Below are 18934 nucleotides of genomic sequence, written 5' to 3' on the forward strand. Positions count from 1 at the left end.
CCTGGCTGTCCACCCCTCACACTGGGTTTCCTTATAACACCCACTACTTACTAGGATTATCTAGCAGGGTATCTGTCAGGAATTGTTCTTCAGGGGAACTGACCTGGCGGTGCTTTAAGGACACCACGAATCAGGCAACTGATCTTGTTTCTCCCTTTGTTTGGACTCCTAGGAAGCTCCAAGTCAGACAGGTAGCCAAACTCTGGTAACTGTAGCAACATTATACCATATAGTCCACATACAAACCTTCCTATGACCTCATCTTCCCCCCCCCACTTTTCTAATTTTAAATTACATTATTTCTATGAATTTTCTAAGCTGTTTCAAATCCCCTTCCCACAGAGCTATGGCAGACACAGCACACAGGTCACCTCCAGAGGGTAGATTCTTTTTCTAACTTAACATGGAATCCCCCCATTCAGCACAGAACCCATCACATACACAGGCACCAAATTTACACTGGTTAAGTTGATAAATAAAGCAGACAGTTAAGTAAAACCTGCTTCCATTACTAGGTTGCTTCTCAAGAGTCACTGCTCCCCTCTACTGCATGTGGCGGGGCCTGCAAAGGGGTGCCCAGGGCTTGGGGAGCAGGTGCCTTAGGGGGCCCTCTTGCATCAAGTTTAGGGGACTCAACCCCAGCCCTAAAGAGCCCACTCCCAAACTTTACTCGCAATAGAACCGGCACAGAACAGGTGGGTCTGGACATTTGGGAAGTGACAAGTGATTTCCAGAGGTGGCAGCTGGCCTGGTTTCCTCCAGACCATACCTACTGTCCCTCCCTTATGGGAATTCTGACTGGGCCCAGATTTGGGGAAATGCCTTAAGAACTCTTGGCAAGCATGTGCCAATCCCTGACTGGGAATTCCTTCTGCTGGTGCAGGGTGGCCCCCACCAGGAGAGCACCAGACCTTTCCTAACAGGACTTCCCACAACATTCTTTGAAACAATGTCTTTTTAAAAATAGCTTTGAAAGTAGCCATTGACGAAAAAAAGAGAGAAAAAAATCTGTAAAAATAAAAGCATACAAGACATGATGAAAGTCTGGTACAGAGTTCAGTAGAACTTGGAGGGAAAATAGGTCAAGTATTGGTTGTTTTTCCTTTTAGCTTGCACTTGGTTGACCTTTTGATCTTCGTGGGGAACTGGCCTTGAGTCCATCTATGGAGGGGAGGGTGGTCAGGAAGGGCAACAGGAGGGGCCCTCACTACCACCAATGAAAATAACATACAGTACCCTGTGTCAGGCGGTATCAGGCAAGGACAAGGCACTAAACACAATACAAGCCTCACTAAGCCTCACAAAGACTCTCAATTTCAGGGAGGGCAGGTGGCTGGCCCAAGGTCACAGTCATGCAGGTAGGTGGTCAGGTGGCAGGGCTTATTCCCATCCAAAGGTCCTGCTCTGTCCAGGCACAGGCTGGCCTGTGTGACTCTGTAATTCACACAGCTGCCTGGCCCATCATACTGCGATGCCCGCGGCCACACCACAAGGCAGGCCAGCTTGGTTTTCTAATCAGCGTATCACTTCCACCATGCGAACCACTGACAGCACTTACCATCACTCCCAACAAGTGGGAGCCCCACAGGCCAGACTCACAGTCTTGCCCCCATCTCTGGCCTGATCACTCAGCACATCTTGAAGATGACGCCTCCTTATCTTGATTAATCCTATTTTGATTAATCTTGTTTTCTTACTGCAGCATTCCTTAAAGTAGAACCACCTTGTTTGGATGTTCTCCTAGCCCTAGGAATTTTCTAATAAGCTGTCCAAATCCAGAGGTATGACCGCAGCATAACGTATGCCAACAATAAGATCTGAGGGCAAAGTCCCTTGTTTCTAAATGGCCACCATTATGCATGTGGCCCTGCTACTGAGGGCAAGGCCTGCCTGACAAGGTGGGTCCACGCAGAAGGTCCACTTCTCAGTGGTCAACTTGTTTGCTCTGTCTCAGGGTCAGACCATAACAATGACCTGGCCAGACGCCCCACAAATGTCTGACCTTGCTGTTAGTGTGGGGAAAAAGGAGAAACTCTTGACTGTATGTTACAAATCTACCACAGATGATTAGAAGCACAATGTAACACGGAACTAGACTGGTGGTTCTGAGGACTCTTATTCTTGGATTTAAAAGCCATCATCTAATCTGTCTCTTCACTTTACAAAGGAGGAAATGGGGGCCCAGAGACGTTTAGCAACTTGCCTAAGGATGCACAGCAGATGACATATCTTGGGACAGAACCGAGGCTTCCTGACTCCTCTCCCAGCTTTCTTCCATTTACCAGGAGGGTGATCACTGCATCACTGTCTCCTATGAAGAGCTGGCACAAGCATTCCTATTGTGTGCACACCTTCCTATGGTGTGCCAAGCGTGTGGGGAAAATGAGACAGGAGCCCTGTGGCACTCTTCTGAAGTCTAAGTATTAGTATTTGGAAAGTTTAATGAAACCTACTACTCTAAGCAAAATTCATTTTAGGTTAACCTTAATAATAAAGTTAATTAAGTTCCAACAGAATCAAATTAACTCTTCACCTCTGTTCTCATTTGTTCCCCCTTTAGGACGAGTTTTCCAATAACAAAAATATTTAACGCATACTGAAGGCCAATTCTGACTTTAAAATCAAATGTTCTACCAAACTATCAGGAATAATACCTGAGTTAAACCAAAAGGAACAGCAAAACTGTATAACGGCCCCAGAATTTTAAAAGTCTGTGTGATCCAATATTTGTTTTTATAATTTATCTTATTGTTGAAAGAATTACAGATGTCTCCCTTTTCCCCCACTGACCCCTTCCACCCAGCACCCATCCCCTGCCCCAGGTCTTCACCACACTACTGTCCGTGTCCATGGGTTATACATTCATGCATATAAATTCTTTCCAATATTTAAAATTTGGAGTCAATGGGAGGCCGCTGCCTATGAAGCCATGGAGTTGAGAACAGGAAAGGATATGATGAACACTAATTTGCAGGTCTCCTGTGAGGAGTCAGATCAGAAAGGAAGGGGCATGGGTGTTTGAGTCACAGTGACCTGTGTTTAAACCCTGGCTCTGGTCTGTCACCGGCCTCCCTAAGCTGCAGTTTCCTCAAATGAGGCAGGCACCCACTTTCCAGGCATGTGGTAAACACAAAACGAGGTCAAGTGCACCAAGTTCCAAACCCAGTGTTTGCACTTATGGGTACCCAATAAACAACTAGCATTATTATTCCCAGGGTGCTCTTCCCAGGTGACCATATGGGAACAGGATATATTACTCTAAGGACATATCTTGGTCTAAGTAGAGGTCAGAGAGGTCACGTGACAGGACGTGCCTAAAGCACACAGCTCACAGTGGGACCGTCCACTGGGGTTCAAGCAGAATGGACTGCATCTTTGGGATGAACTCATGAACTCCACGCTGCCCCCTGGTGAGAGATCTGAAACTGGGAGTTGGGTTGGTAGAGATGGCTCTTGAATGGTGGGATTAAGAGAACAGGTTTTGGAGTCCAAGACATGTAGAGCATGAACATCTTGGCTCTGCCACTTCCTACTAAATTAAATTAGGCCAGTTATCTCTCTGAGGCTCTGTCTTCTCATCCAGAAAATGGGAACGAAAGTGGTGCCTTCCTTACAGGATTTTGCATGGACTGAATGAAGTGATGCACATAAGGCAACACACAAAGCACGGTGTTGGAAGTGTTCACTTCCATGTCCTCAGATCCTGCTTTTCTTTTCTCCTTAGCACCTCCTAACACACTTAATGTACTTGTTTATCTTACTGTCTTGGCTCCCCCAACAGAATGCCAGCCACCAGGGCAGGGTTTGTTTTGTTCACTGCTGTATTTCCAGCTCCTAGAAAAGTGCTTGGCACACAGTAGGTGCTCAATAAATGTTTCCTGAATGAATGGCTCATAAGCAGACAAACTAGGACAGAGAAGTATTGCGCCTGATCTAACAGTGCCAAACCGCATGGGGAAACTGCAGGAAAAAAATCTCTTGTCCTCTGTTCCCATGTTGTCCAAGACCATTTTGAGCTCAACATGAAACAGAGCACAGACAACTCAATTTACAAGGCCTCGATGGCCCATCCAGAGCACGCCAGGTGCTATGAGGGTAGAGGCCAGGAAGACCCTGTTCTTAGGGTGGGCATGTGGTCCAGTGGGCACGTGCCCTTAATACTACAAAACAAGGACCAAGTCCCAAAGAAATACTAGAGAGAGAAAAAAGCCTGTGGGAAGAAAAGAGAAGTCATGACTCACCACCTACAGAAGCTGGCCCGGAAGAAGGTGCAGAGAGGGGCCTGCTGAGTGTCTACTGTGAGAGAAGAGATTCGCGCAATGATCACATTTAATTCTGACGGTAACCTACGAGTGCTCTATGATTTTGCCCATTGGAAACTGAGGACTGCCTGAGGTCATGTAACAGCAGCTGAGGTGACAGATGACAGAGGCTGGAGCTAAACCCAAGTCTATTTCCCCCTAAGACCAAAGCTCAGGGAAAAAATATAAAAGGGTCAGTGGAGATGGTATTTCAGAGGCCAAAATATTCAAAGTAAATGAGAATCCACCAGATGCCATGCCTCCAGATGCGGACAAGGGTGCGGGTGCTGAGTAGAGAACACCGTTGTCACCAGTGTGGTGGTCAGTTCCCGTGGGGTCCCGAAGCTCCTGGCCTCTCCTCATGAGCACTGAGCATCCCTGAATTGGCATCCCCTTTACATAATACATACCTGCTACTTCTATGACACTGAATGGGAAGCCACTCAGGCCCTGGCTGGTTTGGCTCAGCGGCTGGAGTGTTGACTCTTGGACTGAAGGATCTGGCCAAGGGTATGCACCTCAGTTGCAGGCTCAATCCCCGGCTCCAGGTGTGTGTGGGAGGCAACCAATCGATGTCTCTCTCTCACATCGATATCTCTCTCTCTCTCCCCCTTCCACTCTCTCTGAAAAGCAATGGAGAAAACATCCTTGGATGAAGATTTAAAAAAAAAAAGAAACCTACTCAGTTACAGGACTGCTTTCTCTACATGGGATGGGGGCATCTCAGGAACTCCCCCAGACTGAGACTGGTGGGCAGAATTCCAAGGTAGCCCAAGACCCTGGCCCCTGGTGCAGGCACCCCGAGTGAGACCCTATCCTGACTATTGTGGGACCAGGGGACAGGATGGGACTCCCTTAATTGGGTGCCCCTCTCTGGGGAAGGTGATGGATGGTCACTCACACCATGGCATTCAGTGCCAGGACCCCATGGCAGCAGCTCTCCTGTGGCCTTGAAGCAGCAGCCATGGCATCGACAGCAGAAAGAAAACGAATTCTGACAAGAACCAGTGTGACTCTGGAAGAGGACCCAAGCCATGGACAGACCCCAGGACTGGCCAACACATCTTGACTGCCACACGTGAGGCTCCAAACAGAGGACCCAGCTACACTGTGTCCTGATTCCTGACCCGTGGAAATGGCAAGATAAAAACGAAGCACTGTTTTGGACCCCAGAGCTTGCAGTAACTTGTTACACAGCAACAGCTAGCTGAAACAGCGACCCGCTGCAAAGAGCCTGGATGCAGCGGACACCTGACACCTCCAGGCAGAACCTAACTGGGCAGATTATCATCAGGGATGATCAAGTTCAGGCTGGGAAACCACCAAAGCAGGAAGGGACCTCAAAGAATGGACAGGCGTCAATGAAGAGGTGCTGAGTGGAGATGAGGAAGTGTGGTCTGTGGAGGGAGAAGATACCAACCCCCACCCCATGAGATAGGGCAGGAAGAGAAGGCCCAGCCACACTTCAAAAGGTTAGACGAAAAATGGGGGCCTCTGGGGAATTCCAGGTCAACACCAAAAGGGGAAAGGAGCAGAGAGGGAAAGGCAGAGGTATAAGGGACTTTACAGTTTACCACTGAAACCAGATAAAATAAAGAAGACGAAATCCTGCTGCTCTGGCCCAAACATTTGCTTAGGCGGGCAAGAAAAAAATGAAAAGAACTTTCTGAACATTTTCATGCGCTTGATTTGGAAACACAGAAAAAAAAACATTCACTCCTGATCCACACGCTGGAGACGACACAAGCATATTCTCTCCTGGGGCCCTGCATGGCACACAATCACTTCCATCTCATGCCAGGCTGAGGCAGCTCCCAGGATGGCGAGGGAGCCAGGAGCTGCTGCCAGCAGGGCCATCTGCTCACCAATTCCCACAGTCTGAACAGCACAGTTTCCAAAAGGGTATTGCCGGAGGCCGGCAGCAGTCTGCACACGCAGAGAGCTGGTGAGAGGGGTGAGAGAGCAGGATCTATACTGTGCTGCGTCAACTCCATTCTGGGCAGGAGATGATCAGTTCCCGAGACATTTTCCAGACGGCCTTCGGAGAAACAGTCTGAATAACAACATTGATGTAGCCAGTGTGCATTGCTATCTGCTTCTTATAGGGACACAGCCAGGCAAAGGATGCAGGCTGCTTTAGGTCATAGAGCACGCACTGGTGGCCCACTCAGGGCTGGCCAGGTGTGACACAGCAGACACAATACCTGTAGGGGGTCAGCCCCTCTAATTCAATACTGTGAACTAACAGGGATATGAGCAACATCTTATGAAGGCCAAACGCAGCAACCGCTCTCCAAGCCCACCATGGACTGACTCTGTGAGAGGAGCCCCATTCAAACTACTGACAACCCTGAAAGGTCAGAGTTTATTTCTGTCTTACAGATGAACAACTAACTGGGAGGTGCAGTAACACACAAAGGTAAAGGAACTCAGTTGGTAGTGCAGGAGCCAGATCCCGAACCTGCATCTGCCTCACCCCAAACCCCACGTCTTTCCTCTACTGCTCTTTCTCATACATGTACACAATTTACCGCAGGCTCAAAACTAAGTTAATATATTTAAACTGTTGAAATGTTATATGCAGGCAGGGAACTAAGGCCCTGTCACCAAGGGAAGCACCAAGAGTTAGGGACAACACGAAAGCACATGTACCTGTCCCATCAGGCAGGTGTGGTACCTGGAAAAGATGGAGAAACCAAGAGCTACCTGTTTCCTCTGCAGAGAGGGGAGTGGCAGACCTTTGGGGTAGGAGCACCTGGACCTGGCTGTGAGGACTGTGGCCAACAGAAAAAGGAATTGGCTTAGAGAGAGAGCATGGTAAGGGAGCAGGAAGGACTGAAAAACAGCATGTGCAAGAGGGGGTGATCCCATAGATGAACCCATCAATTAAGGGTAGACAAAGGGGAGAGAAGGGGAGAGAGGAATATCCTGTTGTCCCCAGTTTTCCTCCCTCACCAACATCCTTTAGAAACAAAATCATGTCAGTTTACCTTCAGAATCAATTTGAAGCAAAGAGAAATTGGTTCTCCCTAACTTCTGCCCCTCAAACAAGCAAACCAACCGACTATTCCATTCATTTTTTTTTTTTTCCTCTAGGAGAGGCTTAGAGAGAAAAAGCCTGAAGACGCAAAGTAATACCCGGATGTGAAGGAGTTTCAGTCACAGCTTAAACCAGGACACCAGAACTTTTCTTGTCTGGCTAGAGGGTTAGAAAGCAGGCTGGTGTCCTCTGCCTAAATGGGGGAGTGAAATGTCAAAGTGAGTGAAGAGGGACTGAAAAAGGGAACTGCGAGGACAAGCTCAGAACCAGGCCAGGCCCCCAACTCCAGCCCAGGGTCTCCCAGAGCTCACAATGGCGTTGGGGACCCGCTGAGAGCAGTGAAGAGGAACTCAGAGTGGTCAGCAGAGTGATCTGACATCCTGGGAGGCACTGCCACAGGTTAGTGGTGGCCCTCGATTCTGGCCTTGGTGCTGCCTCTAACCACCTGGGTGACCTTAGGCAAGTCCCGTCACCTGTACATCCGAGACAGCTGATTCAACTGAACAAGTGAACTGGTCCCAAAAGGCAGAGCAGCATGATAAACTCAGGTGTTAGAGGCACCAGAGGCCTCACTTAGAATACAGTAGGTTCCCAAGTACAATCTTGGGCCTCAGGTTCCTCACCTGTGAACTGGGAAAATCACACACACACCCCTGCCCCCATAGGACTGTTGTGGGATTAAATATGGCAACATAGAGAGCTGCCATCATGGTACTTCCTCTCCTTGTAAGGTCCTCTCCAGCTCCAAGCTGTGAAGGGAAAGGGGTCTTTTATTGGGCCAATACATATTTTCATATCACAGCTGTTTGTAAGTTCTTAATTGAAAATATTTCAAAACACTATGCTGTCAGCAATTAAGGGCAATTAAAGAAAACCAAAAATAGTTCTTTGCCCTAAAGACAATCTAAGTGAGAGATCTTCTTCCTTGGCCAGAGCCCTGAAGGAAAGAAATGGGGAGTCAAGGGGCAGAAGAGATTCCGACTCCACGGAAGGGCTAGAGGGAGGCTGGGGCAGGGACATGGGCTCCTGCAGCTGCTCTGAGGGCCCCACACAGTGCTCACAGTGATGAGCCCTTTTCCCAGTTCTGCCCCCACACAGCCTCCAAGGAGCACACGTCCACTCCTCCCCTCCCTGCCTCCAAGCAGAGAGCCCTGTGCCAGTGTGCTCTGCAACATGGCCAGAGGCTGCCCCAACTTGGGAATCTGGCTGATTCCAGCCTTCCAGCCCTGACCAAGACCCTGAGCTACCAAAAACACCAGGTGAAAAAGTCAATATGTCATCAGCACTGCTCCTTCCTTGAGCATAACATGAAAATGAGGCCCCAGCAATTGAAATAGGACATCTCTTTGATTTTTGCAGGCTATTTCCCTACACACACATGATCTTTAGAAATTGTGTGTGCAAGCAATAAAAGTATTTTCCCTCCCTTCACGCAAACACACAGAAACTTCAAAAACAGGTTAAGTAGATTCCTACCACTTCTGCATACAGCATTGGAGTTTAACCAGGGGAACATCCTGCTCTCCATAATGAATGCCTGACCCCCGTTTCTGAACACATATTTCCTTTTCCAATTAATCTGCCTCCTCCTCCTCACAAGATGAAACCGACATTTTTTTTTTTTAAAAAAAGGACAATGTCCCTGAAACTGTTTACTTTTTTAAGCTGTAAGAGTCAGAGTTTAAGAATGGTTCTTTGGCAAGAAGGAATACATTATATAATGAAGCGCTAAATCTTCTATAAACCAACAAAATACCCAAAGGGAAAGCCTTAATTTTGGGCAAAGAAAAGCAAAAATGCTTTTGGTGTCTACTATTGAGTATTGCTACTGAGAACTATAGATAGCTTCAGGAATTTTTTTAATGAACATAGCTAAAGATTTCTCACAAGCACCAAAAAAACCCCCACAAAAACCCAAAGCCCCACCTTGAATTAATAAACTTAGGGAGTTGAATGTCTGTTTTAAATCAGCAATGTCCTTACCTCAAAAGACATTTCTTACCAAAAGCAGGATAGAAATGTGAGAGCATATTACATGATTCTTTTTTTAAAAAGCAAAAGGTAAAATCTGGAAGAAAGTATATAAAGGTAAAGCAAGGGCAGCAATGTTCCCTTCTTTTCTAAACATTATATGATGTTATAAAACTTCTATAGTTACACATGTAATGTTTCAGGCACTACTAAAAAATTGGTGTATTCTTCTCTGAGGATTTTCTCTTTGGAAAGAAGCAAGAGTATGTCTTACCTGCTTGGAAGAAAGACTTCAGAACAAAAATTAAAAGCCTGCTTACCTGAGGTTTAACTTCCGATCTTCATCGCTGCCAGCCTCCAGCTACAGAGAAAGAGAGAGAATGTCACACCAAGGCGGCACTAGCAATAAGCCTCCGATGCGAGTCTCCCGTTTTCTGCTCTGGTGTCTGAAGAAGATACAGAAGTCCAGGAAACCTGGCTATTTCTAAACAGCCGCGCCCTTTCCTTGCCAAGCTTGCTCCGCAGTTCCTTGGGGTCATTCCCTTGGAGGAACTTAGGAGTTTCCCAATGTTTACCCACATTCCTTCCGCAGTATCCTGGATCGATATCTGGACATTGCTATCTGGCATTGTTGCTCAACACACCCGTTCAGCCCTCTGGTCTCAACTTTCCAGAGGGGTTTTGGGTCTTATCCTGTTTTTCTTTTTTAAGGGGAGGGGGCTTTGTTTTAAGAGAATGCATTTTCCCCTTCAAGTTAGGCCACAGCTGAGTGATCAACACCATTCTAAGCCTCAACAGCCAGGTTTAAAAAACAAACAAACAAAAAAACCCCACTCCAGGCAAGTCTTTCACAATGGAAGGTGGCCAAGATCAGGCTGTCTGTGGGTATGAAAAACTCTTGGTGACTCTGAAAAAGGCTTAAATGTTGAATATAAAACTTTCTAGGCAATTGGTTTATTTATATAAATGAAAGAAAAGGGATTTAATATTTTCTAAAAGTTAAAAGGCCAAGCAGGGAGGCTCTAAAAGTAACCATGACTTAAGCCCTGGCTGTAATTTTTCTCCCCCTCCCCCTCTTCAAGGAGAAAGCTGAAATGAGAATACACAGCACCCCCACCCCACCCCAAACAACTGCACCACTGGGACTTGGCGTGTTTTGTATGTTACACAGAGGAGCCCATTGAATGGGAAAGAGAAACCTGGAAAGCAGTGATGGCTGGGAGAGATGCACGGCTGATCGAGGACAGAAACCTGACAGCGATGGGAAAAGGGAACACAGCTAACGTAGGGAGGGGCCTGGGTAGCAAGGGACACATGCCAGAGGGTACTGGGGTCCCTTAATTTTACTAGGATAATGTATGTACAGAATTATGCAGAGGCATGCACGGGTGGCCAGTTAGTTCTCACACTCTCTACCCCATACTGAAGAAATGGAAAAATTAAGGAGGGCTTTGCTGGCCACAGGGCCGTGAGATTTGGTCCTGAAGTGAAACATATACAAAACCACTCACACCAGCACCACCACAACAAACTTCAAAGAGAATGTTGGGTCTAACCTAGTGGTTCTCACCCAGTGGCAATTTTTCTCAGAAGGGGACACTGGGCAATGCCTGGAGCCCTTTTTTGGAGGGTGCTACTGGCATCTAGTGGGTAAAGGACAGAGTGCTACTAAACAGCCTACAATACACAAGACAGCCCCCCCCAACCAAGAATGTTCAGGCCCCAATGCCCGCAGTGCCGAGGTTCAGAAACCCTGATCCAAACCCACCCCTGCAAATGGACTGGAGATCTGCCCATGAAAATTAGTCATCTTGAATGTCTGTCAAAAATAACAATGTGATGGTCCATTCCTGAAGGTTATTGATTTATCAATTCTCGTGCTCTCTACCTGTTCTCACAAAGGAATGAGATAAGGTTAACCGTAAAATGACGTGAGTGGGATAATTAGATTGGGTGGGGTGGGGTGGGGGAGAGAAAACATTTAAAGGAGCAAGAAGCATTGTTTTGCTGGCCAGGCTGTGACTTCCCTCAGTTCCCACGCCATGCGGCAGGACAGTCTGGGTCAGGAAGCAGCTGCCCTAAGTATCTCTCACTCCAAGAAGAATTTTGACAAATGAGGAAGTGATCTGGGGGCAGATACTTGGAGACCATTTAATTCTTGGTCACTCTCTGTGATTCTCAGGATGAAAGGCAATGGAAGGTCAGTTATATTCCAAAGAAACAAACCACCTATGTCAAAGAACATGCAGCAGAGGGAACTTGGCCGTTCTGAACGAGCAGAGGCCCAGAGAGGAGAAGTAGCCTGAGGAAGGTCAGGCCCGAGGCAGAGCAGCCTAGCCGGGTCTCTTGCCTGCACCCACGCGTGCTGTCTGCTGGGTCCTCCTTCTTTCATGCCTCATCCCATCTGGAAGCCCTGCCTTCCAGGAAACATCCCTGCCTCTGCGGGCTCGCTCACTGGGCAACTTGTGCTCTTGGTTTGCTCAAGTCAAATAAAAGCTGACTGAGTTCGATTCTGTTTATCAGGACACCAGCACCTTGTGAAAATGATGCTTCATATAATCATTTAAAACATCTCCAGTGGAAAAAATCCAAATATCCAACAAAATGTGGTACAGTCATACAACGGAAATAAAAAGGAATGAAGTACTGACACATGGTACAACGTGGGGAGCTTTGAAAACATGATTTAAGTGATAGAAGCCAGAAATGAAAGACCACATAGTAATGTTAGCCCATGTATACGAAATGCCCAGAATAGGCAAATCCATAGAGATAGAAAGTACATTAGTGGTTTCATAGAGTTGGTGAGAGAAGCTCAGGGGTTGGGGGTGGGAGGAGGAAGGCTCTGGGTGATGGCTAAGGGGTGTGGGGCTTCTTTCTGGGGTGATGAAAATATTCTGGAATTAGACAGTGGTGATGATACACAACCTCATGAATATCCTAAAAACCACTGAATTATACACTTTAAATGGTGAATTTATGGTATGTGAATTATAGCTCTGCTAAAAAAATAATAAAAAATTTTAAATGTCTGAGGTAGGAATAGATCAGGCATAAGAAAAACAGGGAACGTGGGGTTTAGAAGCAGAGACCCAGGTTGAAAGGCCCTTCCTCAAGCTGAAATCTTCACTCATCTCACACAGTTTTCGAGAAGGAAACATGAGATTAAGTGCATAGAAGTCACACAGTTTTGGGGAAGGAAACATGAGATTAAGTGCATAGAAGTACTTTGTCAACTGCAAGACAGCAATGAGAGGAGAACAGATGTCTCTGTGGGGAAGACAGAAGCTACTGCAGCCCAACTTCTAGGTTTCAGGCAACTGGCCACCAATGTTCTTTCTTAGCATGTAGAGAAGGAACTACCAGAATCTTCCGTCTGTAGATAAGATAATTCATTAGCTGCCTCTCCTCATGAGGAGAGGGCAGCCACTCTGAAAATGTTCCTGCCAGTCCCGGCAAAACAGGCCAAAGAGCTACCCGGCCAGGAGCTGGTGGGACAGACAGGGCTGCTAAACCAAATACAGGCTCTCATCTCCGTGTCTCTCACAGATGCACACAAACCTTTCAGTGCTATCAGTCAACTTCCCCCACAGAAAAGGGGCCTGAATGGCTCAGATGCTAGCGAGGCCACTTCCTGGGCCTGCAGCAGGGCTCCTCCTCCTCCAGCCTTCTCCAAACAGTGCACCGTCTCCAACTCCAGCTGCTCTGTCTTCAAGCCAACACTCAGGCTTGCCATGGACATGAGTTTAGAGGCCTTAACCAGTTCTCCAAGAGAAGGTGAGCAAGAGTAGGGACAAGAGGGTTGGCCCTGCAGCTGCAGCAGTGACCTGCTCAGAGGGCTGAAGCCCCAGCGTAGCACAGTCCAGCCTGACTTGGAGGACCCATATCCCAATCCACCCCAGAACAAGGAGCCAGCCACACATAGGCCAGGTCCCACAGTCCCACAGAACCCTGTGCAGGGCAACCATGCATCCCCAGAATGCATCCGTGCAACCAGGGAAACCCCAGAATCAGCCTCTGGCACACAGCCAGGTGCATGTAAACATGCAGCCCCAGTGATATTACAAAAAGGAAAAACCCAGACCCAGCTGCACACAATGGCAGGAGACACACAGTCGGACGGCACCCTGAGCTCACTCGGTCACTGACACTGACACAGGTACAGCCACGGACACCAAGAGCCAGAGCTCCAGGGGCGTGCAATCAGGGACGCAATCTCACACACTCACAGGGCACCCTGGTGGCCTCTCTCACAGCATCAGGCAGGCGCAGTTTCCTGAACACAGGCCAGAGTCACATGCACTGAAAGTCACACAGTCTCACGTACACACGGCCAGGCACTCAGGTAAAGGGCCTAGGCCAGTCACAGGGTCACAAATCTCAGAACCCGCGTCTCACACAGCCACCTAAGTAGGTGTCCCTGTCGCACATCCAGTCACCCCCAGACGGGAGTCACTGTCACACACACAGTCTGCACAGTCACCCTAGGCAGGGGTCACGGCCAGTTTCAATGCTGTGGGTCACACCCGCACATAGTCACCCCCAGACAGGAGTCACCCGCACACACAGTCACCCTTCAGACGGGAGTCACACCCACACATACAGTCACCCCCAGACAGGAGTCACACCTGCACATACAGCCACAAGACTGGAGTCACCCGCATACACAGTCACCCCCAGATGGGAGTCACACCCGCACATACAGTCACCACAAGACTGGAGTCACCAGCATACACAGTCACCCCCAGACGGGAGTCTCACCCGCATACACAGTCACCCCCAGACGGGAGTCTCACCCGCATACACAGTCACCCCCAGACGGGAGTCACCAGCATACACAGTCACCCCCAGACGGGAGTCTCACCCACATACACAGTCACCCCCAGACGGGAGTCACCAGCATACACAGTCACCCCCAGACGGGAGTCACCAGCATACACAGTCACCCCCAGACTGGAGTCACCAGCATACAGTCACCCCCAGACTGGAGTCACCAGCATACACAGTCACCCCCAGACGGGAGTCACACCCGCACACACAGTCACCCTCAGACACAGTCACCCCCAGACGGGAGTCACCCCCGCACAGTGTCCGCAGTCCCCTCAGACGGGAGTCACAACTTCACAGCCTCCCGCAGTCACCCGGGCCCGGCTGTCCATGCGGGGTCGTCCAGCGGCGTCCCCGCCGGCCCCGGGCCGCTCGCAGCAGCCCCCTCACCGCCCCGGCGCCCTGCACCCCGCACTCGCGGCCCAGGCCTGGCGCGGAGGCTACTCGGCCGGGCCGGGGCCGGGGCCGCGGGCCCGGGGCTCACCTCGCTGTTGCTGGCGGAGGAGGCGGCGCTGGGCGTGGGCGAGCGCTGCAGGGTCACCAGGGCCATGGCTGTGGCGCGGCGCGCGGGTCACCGAGGCCTCGGGCTAGAGCCGCCGCCGCCGCCGCCGCCGGGGCCGGGCCCGGGGCGCTCCAGGAGCCGCGCACGGGCGGCCGGGCCGAGCCGCGCGGGGCCGGGCCCGCCCCTCCCCTCAGCGTCCGCCGCCCCCGCCCCCCGCCTCCCGCCCCCCGCCTCCCGCGCCGGCGCGCGCCGGACCTGGACGCCGGCGGGGGCGGGCCGGGGCGGGGCGTCGGGCGGCGCGCGTGCGCGTGCGCGGGAGCCACGGCGACGTCGGAGGCCCCGGCGGGCCCGCCAGTCACGTTCCCCGCGCGCGCTCGGCTCGGGGGGCGCGGCTGCGCGCTCCCGGCATCGCGTCCGGCTCCCAAGTCCCGCCCCCTCGCTGCACAGGCGGGGAAACTGAGGCCGGGCGGCGGCGCGGCCGGGATGCCCGGGAGCAGGGACCAAGGAAATGAAAACCTCGTGGGTCCCTGCTCAGAGCCCCTCAGGCGGTCTTTGCAGAAATTCATTCATTCCCTCCTGGCCCATTCGCTCCTGCGCCTGGTCATTCATCTATGAAATCTTTATTGAGCACCTACTGCGGGGGAGGGAACAGTGAGCAAAATAGCTCAGGAGAGCCCTCAGGGGCTTTTACAAAAGTGAGTCACATGGCGGTGGTCCTTCCTTACCTGAAGTTTTGCTTTTCCTGGTTTCAGTTACCGGGCCCGAAAATATTAAGTGGAAAATTTCAGAAATGAACCATTTATACGTTTTAAATTGTACACCCGTCTGAGTATCCTGATGCCATCTCAGACCATCCCGCTCAGTCCTGCCAGGACATGAATCATCCCTTTGTCCAGTGTCGCTCCTGGCCTGTTAGTTACTCAGTAGCCGGTTATCAGATCGACTGTTCCAGTGTCACAGTGCTGCTGTTGAAGTAACCCTTATTTTACTTAATAATGGCCCCAAAGCGCCGGGATAGTGACGGTGACCATTTGGACATGCCACAGTGAAGCCGTAAAGGTGCTTCCCTTGAGTGACAAAGCCAAAAGTTCTCTACCAAAGGAAGGGAAAAAATTGCATGCTGAGGTTTCTAAGACCTACGGTGAGAACGACTCTCCTAGCCATGAAACTGTGAAGAAAGAAGGAGAAATTCGTGCTGGTTTTATTGTCGCACCTCATACCACAAAGTTAGAGCCACAGTGTGTGATAAGTGCTTAGTTAAGGTGGAAAAGGCATTAAATTTGAGGGGGGGGTGGCCGTGAACAGAAAACGTGTTGTGCCTGAAAGCGTTAACCCTCTAGTAAGACTTCAGCAAGGGACCCCTGAAATGAGTCACATCAAACCATTTACTGCAAGTAAGAGACGGTGGCTTCAGGAATAGCTTTGGCATTTTACCATCTCACATCATTACATGAAAAGGAAGGGTGAGCACAGTACATAAGATATTTCGAGAGAGAGGCCACATTCACAAATCTTTTATTACAGTATATGGTTATAAATTATTCTATTTCATTATTAGTTATTGTTGTTAATCTCTTACTGTGCCTGATTTATAAATTAAACTTTATCATAGGTATGTAGGTATAGGAAAAATTGTAGTATGTATAGGGTTTGGTACTATTCAGTTTCAGACATCCACTGGGGGGTCTTGGAACATACCCCCCCACACACAGATAAGGGGGGACTACTATGCTAGGCATATTTTTAAAAAATTATTTTGCTAATCTTTTTATATGTGTCCAGAAACCCAGTGTCAACTGAGCAAAAGTGAATCAGGAGACTTTGGCTAGAAATAAATGATAAAGATTTATTCAAGGGTCTTAGGGTTTGCAAACTGGAAACACAGCTAGGGAAAAAACCAAAAATATTCCAAAGATGAAGGTTAAGACTTCTTACATTCTTGAGAATACTCAGTCCTGCATTCTTAGCCCTAGGATTGGTCCAGGACCATTATCAGATGAGAGGGAGTCTGGTTGATGGATGCCAGGTGGTGTGGATATGTGAGTCCTTCCGGCAATCGGTAGTCGCAGGGTAATCTGGAGGCACAGTGGAGTCAAGATGAAGACCACAAGGGGGAAGAGTCTAGCCTGGGAAAAGGCCTGGATTGGATAAGGGACAGGAACCTGGAAGATCCAGGAAAGAGACTGGATAGCGGGAAGGCCCAGCACAAGCCTGTCAAGAGCCGAGAAAGAGATTGGTTAGTTTGAAAGAAAGCCTGTTCTTTCCCAAGCCAGAGATAATATAAGCAGAGCTTAACAAAGGCCTGAGGTTCGTTCCTTAGTATGTTCTGTGGTTTGTGGCAGCAGTGAAGGCCCAAGCACCAGCCCCAGTGCTGCATCGGTCATGGCCCAAGTGCAGCCTTGGCAGTGAACGTGTGCAGATGGGGAAATGAGACACAGAGAAGTTTTGCATCTCTGGGCCCCTGCCCTCCTGATAGGCCCACCCCAGAGGCTGGACTTCCACAGCCTAATGGAACTGAGCCACCTGGTTGTGGATGAGACACCTGGGGACAGTCCTTTGTTTTCACTCCAATAAATCTTACCCCTGTTGCTCACATCCTCCTATGCGTGGGTTCCTGGAATACTTTTCTTGCAACTCCTCATAAGAATTCTTTTCTCACCGGCCACATGTAGAAGGCATCCAGTCAAGTGGGGGACAGAGTCAAACATTATAAGCAAAATATATTTACTATAACATATGCAATATATTTAATTTTTGTATTTAAATGAATTAATATTGGTAAAGTTCTTAAAACAAGACAGGCACAGATTCAAATAAATAAAATATGATGTCGAGTAGTAGAAAGGGCTTGGGAGAAAAACAAAGCAGGCTAAGGGGACAGGGTGAGGAGGGGGCTTTGTAGGCAAGTGGTCAGGGTACCCTCCGGACAAGGTGACATTTGAGCGGAGGAATCACAGGACAACCCCACCGGGTTGGTGTGAAGACCCTGAGATCTGGCCCTAACCGGTTTGGCTCAGTGGTTAGAGCGTCAGGCCACAGACCGAAGAGTCTTGGTTTCTATTCCAACTAAGGGCCTGTACCTCGGTTGCAGGCTCCATCCCTGGCCCCCGTCAGGACACATGGGGGAGGCTGCCAATCAATGTGTCTTTCTCACATCTATGTTTCCCTTTCCCTCTCTCTCTCTCTCTATCTCTCCTTTCCACTCTCTCTGAAAAGCAATGGAAAAAATATCCTTGGGTGAGAATTAAAATTTTTAAAAAGACCCTGAGATCTGCGTGCTTCAAACTGGCCTTCAAAGTTGGGAGCCAGGGCAGGCACTTCCTTCATCTGAGGCTTACTTCCTTCTTTTATGAAGGGGTAAGAATGATAGTTCTTATTTCATGGGTTGGTTGAGAGCCTGAATGCTGAAGTTTTAACCATCCACAACCTGTGAATGTGACCTTATTTGGAAATAGGGTCTATGCAGATGTCATTAAGTTAAGATGAGGTCATTAGGGCGGGCCCCAGTCCAGTATGACTATGTCCTTACGAAAAGGGGAAATTTGGACACAAAGACAGAGACACAGAGTAACCGCCATGTGGAGGTTGGAGTTTTCCTGCTACAAGCCGAGGAACAGCCTAGGTTGCCAGCAAACCCTAGAAACCAGGAGAGAAACATGGAACAGATTCTCACAGCCCTCAGAAGGAATCAGCCCTGGCCTCCAGATCGGCGAGGCAACAAATTCCTGTTGTTTTTAACCCCGCAGTTTATAGTACTTTGTTAAAGCAGCCCTAGGAGACAAATACACCTAATATTATCATTTCCATGGACGCAGAAACTGAGGCTCTGAGCAGGGCTAGGAATTGAATCCAGGCCAACCAGGCCTCAGAGCCCATGCACAGGTTCCTGGCCTTTCTTGCCCAGGAGGTGACAGTTTGGACGTGCGCCTGTGTTCAGGGAATGATGTTCTGGGACTCGAAGCCTTGGCCACTTGGCCCATGGCGTCCAGGTATTACTGGTATCCAGGGCTCCTGCCAAGGCGTCTCTCTGAACAGGTTGATGGGCTCCAGCAAGCTTGTGGGCATAGTGATTCTATTTTTAGGAATTGACCCCGAGGAAATAATTATGCAAGTGTGCCAAGAGACACATCCAGGATATTTGTTTGTCATATAAAAAAAATTTGCAGGGACAGTCCCCATAGGGGCTGACTTTAGAGATTGCGATGTCCGTATTCAGTGGCCCTGTGAAAGGATGTCACTGTTTATTAGTCGAGTGGAAACATGTTCAGGACGTACCATATCGATAAGCGAACC

General features: G+C 49.2%; 1 protein-coding gene across 1 annotated transcript in view; it reads right to left on the reverse strand.

Moving 5' to 3' along the window:
- SSH1 (slingshot protein phosphatase 1) overlaps nucleotides 1–14811 on the reverse strand; it is a 49736-nt gene extending 34925 nt beyond the window's left edge. The window contains exons 1-2 of the mRNA XM_081122589.1: nucleotides 14624–14811; nucleotides 9633–9673 (exon numbers count right to left, since the gene is read on the reverse strand). Coding sequence (XP_080978715.1) covers nucleotides 9633–9673; nucleotides 14624–14689 — 107 coding nt within the window. The 5' untranslated portion in view covers nucleotides 14690–14811. The remainder of the gene's footprint in view (nucleotides 1–9632; nucleotides 9674–14623) is intronic.
- Nucleotides 14812–18934: the final 4123 nt, after the last annotated feature.

This window comes from Miniopterus schreibersii (genome assembly GCF_964146895.1).
Source record: "Miniopterus schreibersii genome assembly, chromosome: 20".
Taxonomy (NCBI): domain Eukaryota; kingdom Metazoa; phylum Chordata; class Mammalia; order Chiroptera; family Miniopteridae; genus Miniopterus; species Miniopterus schreibersii.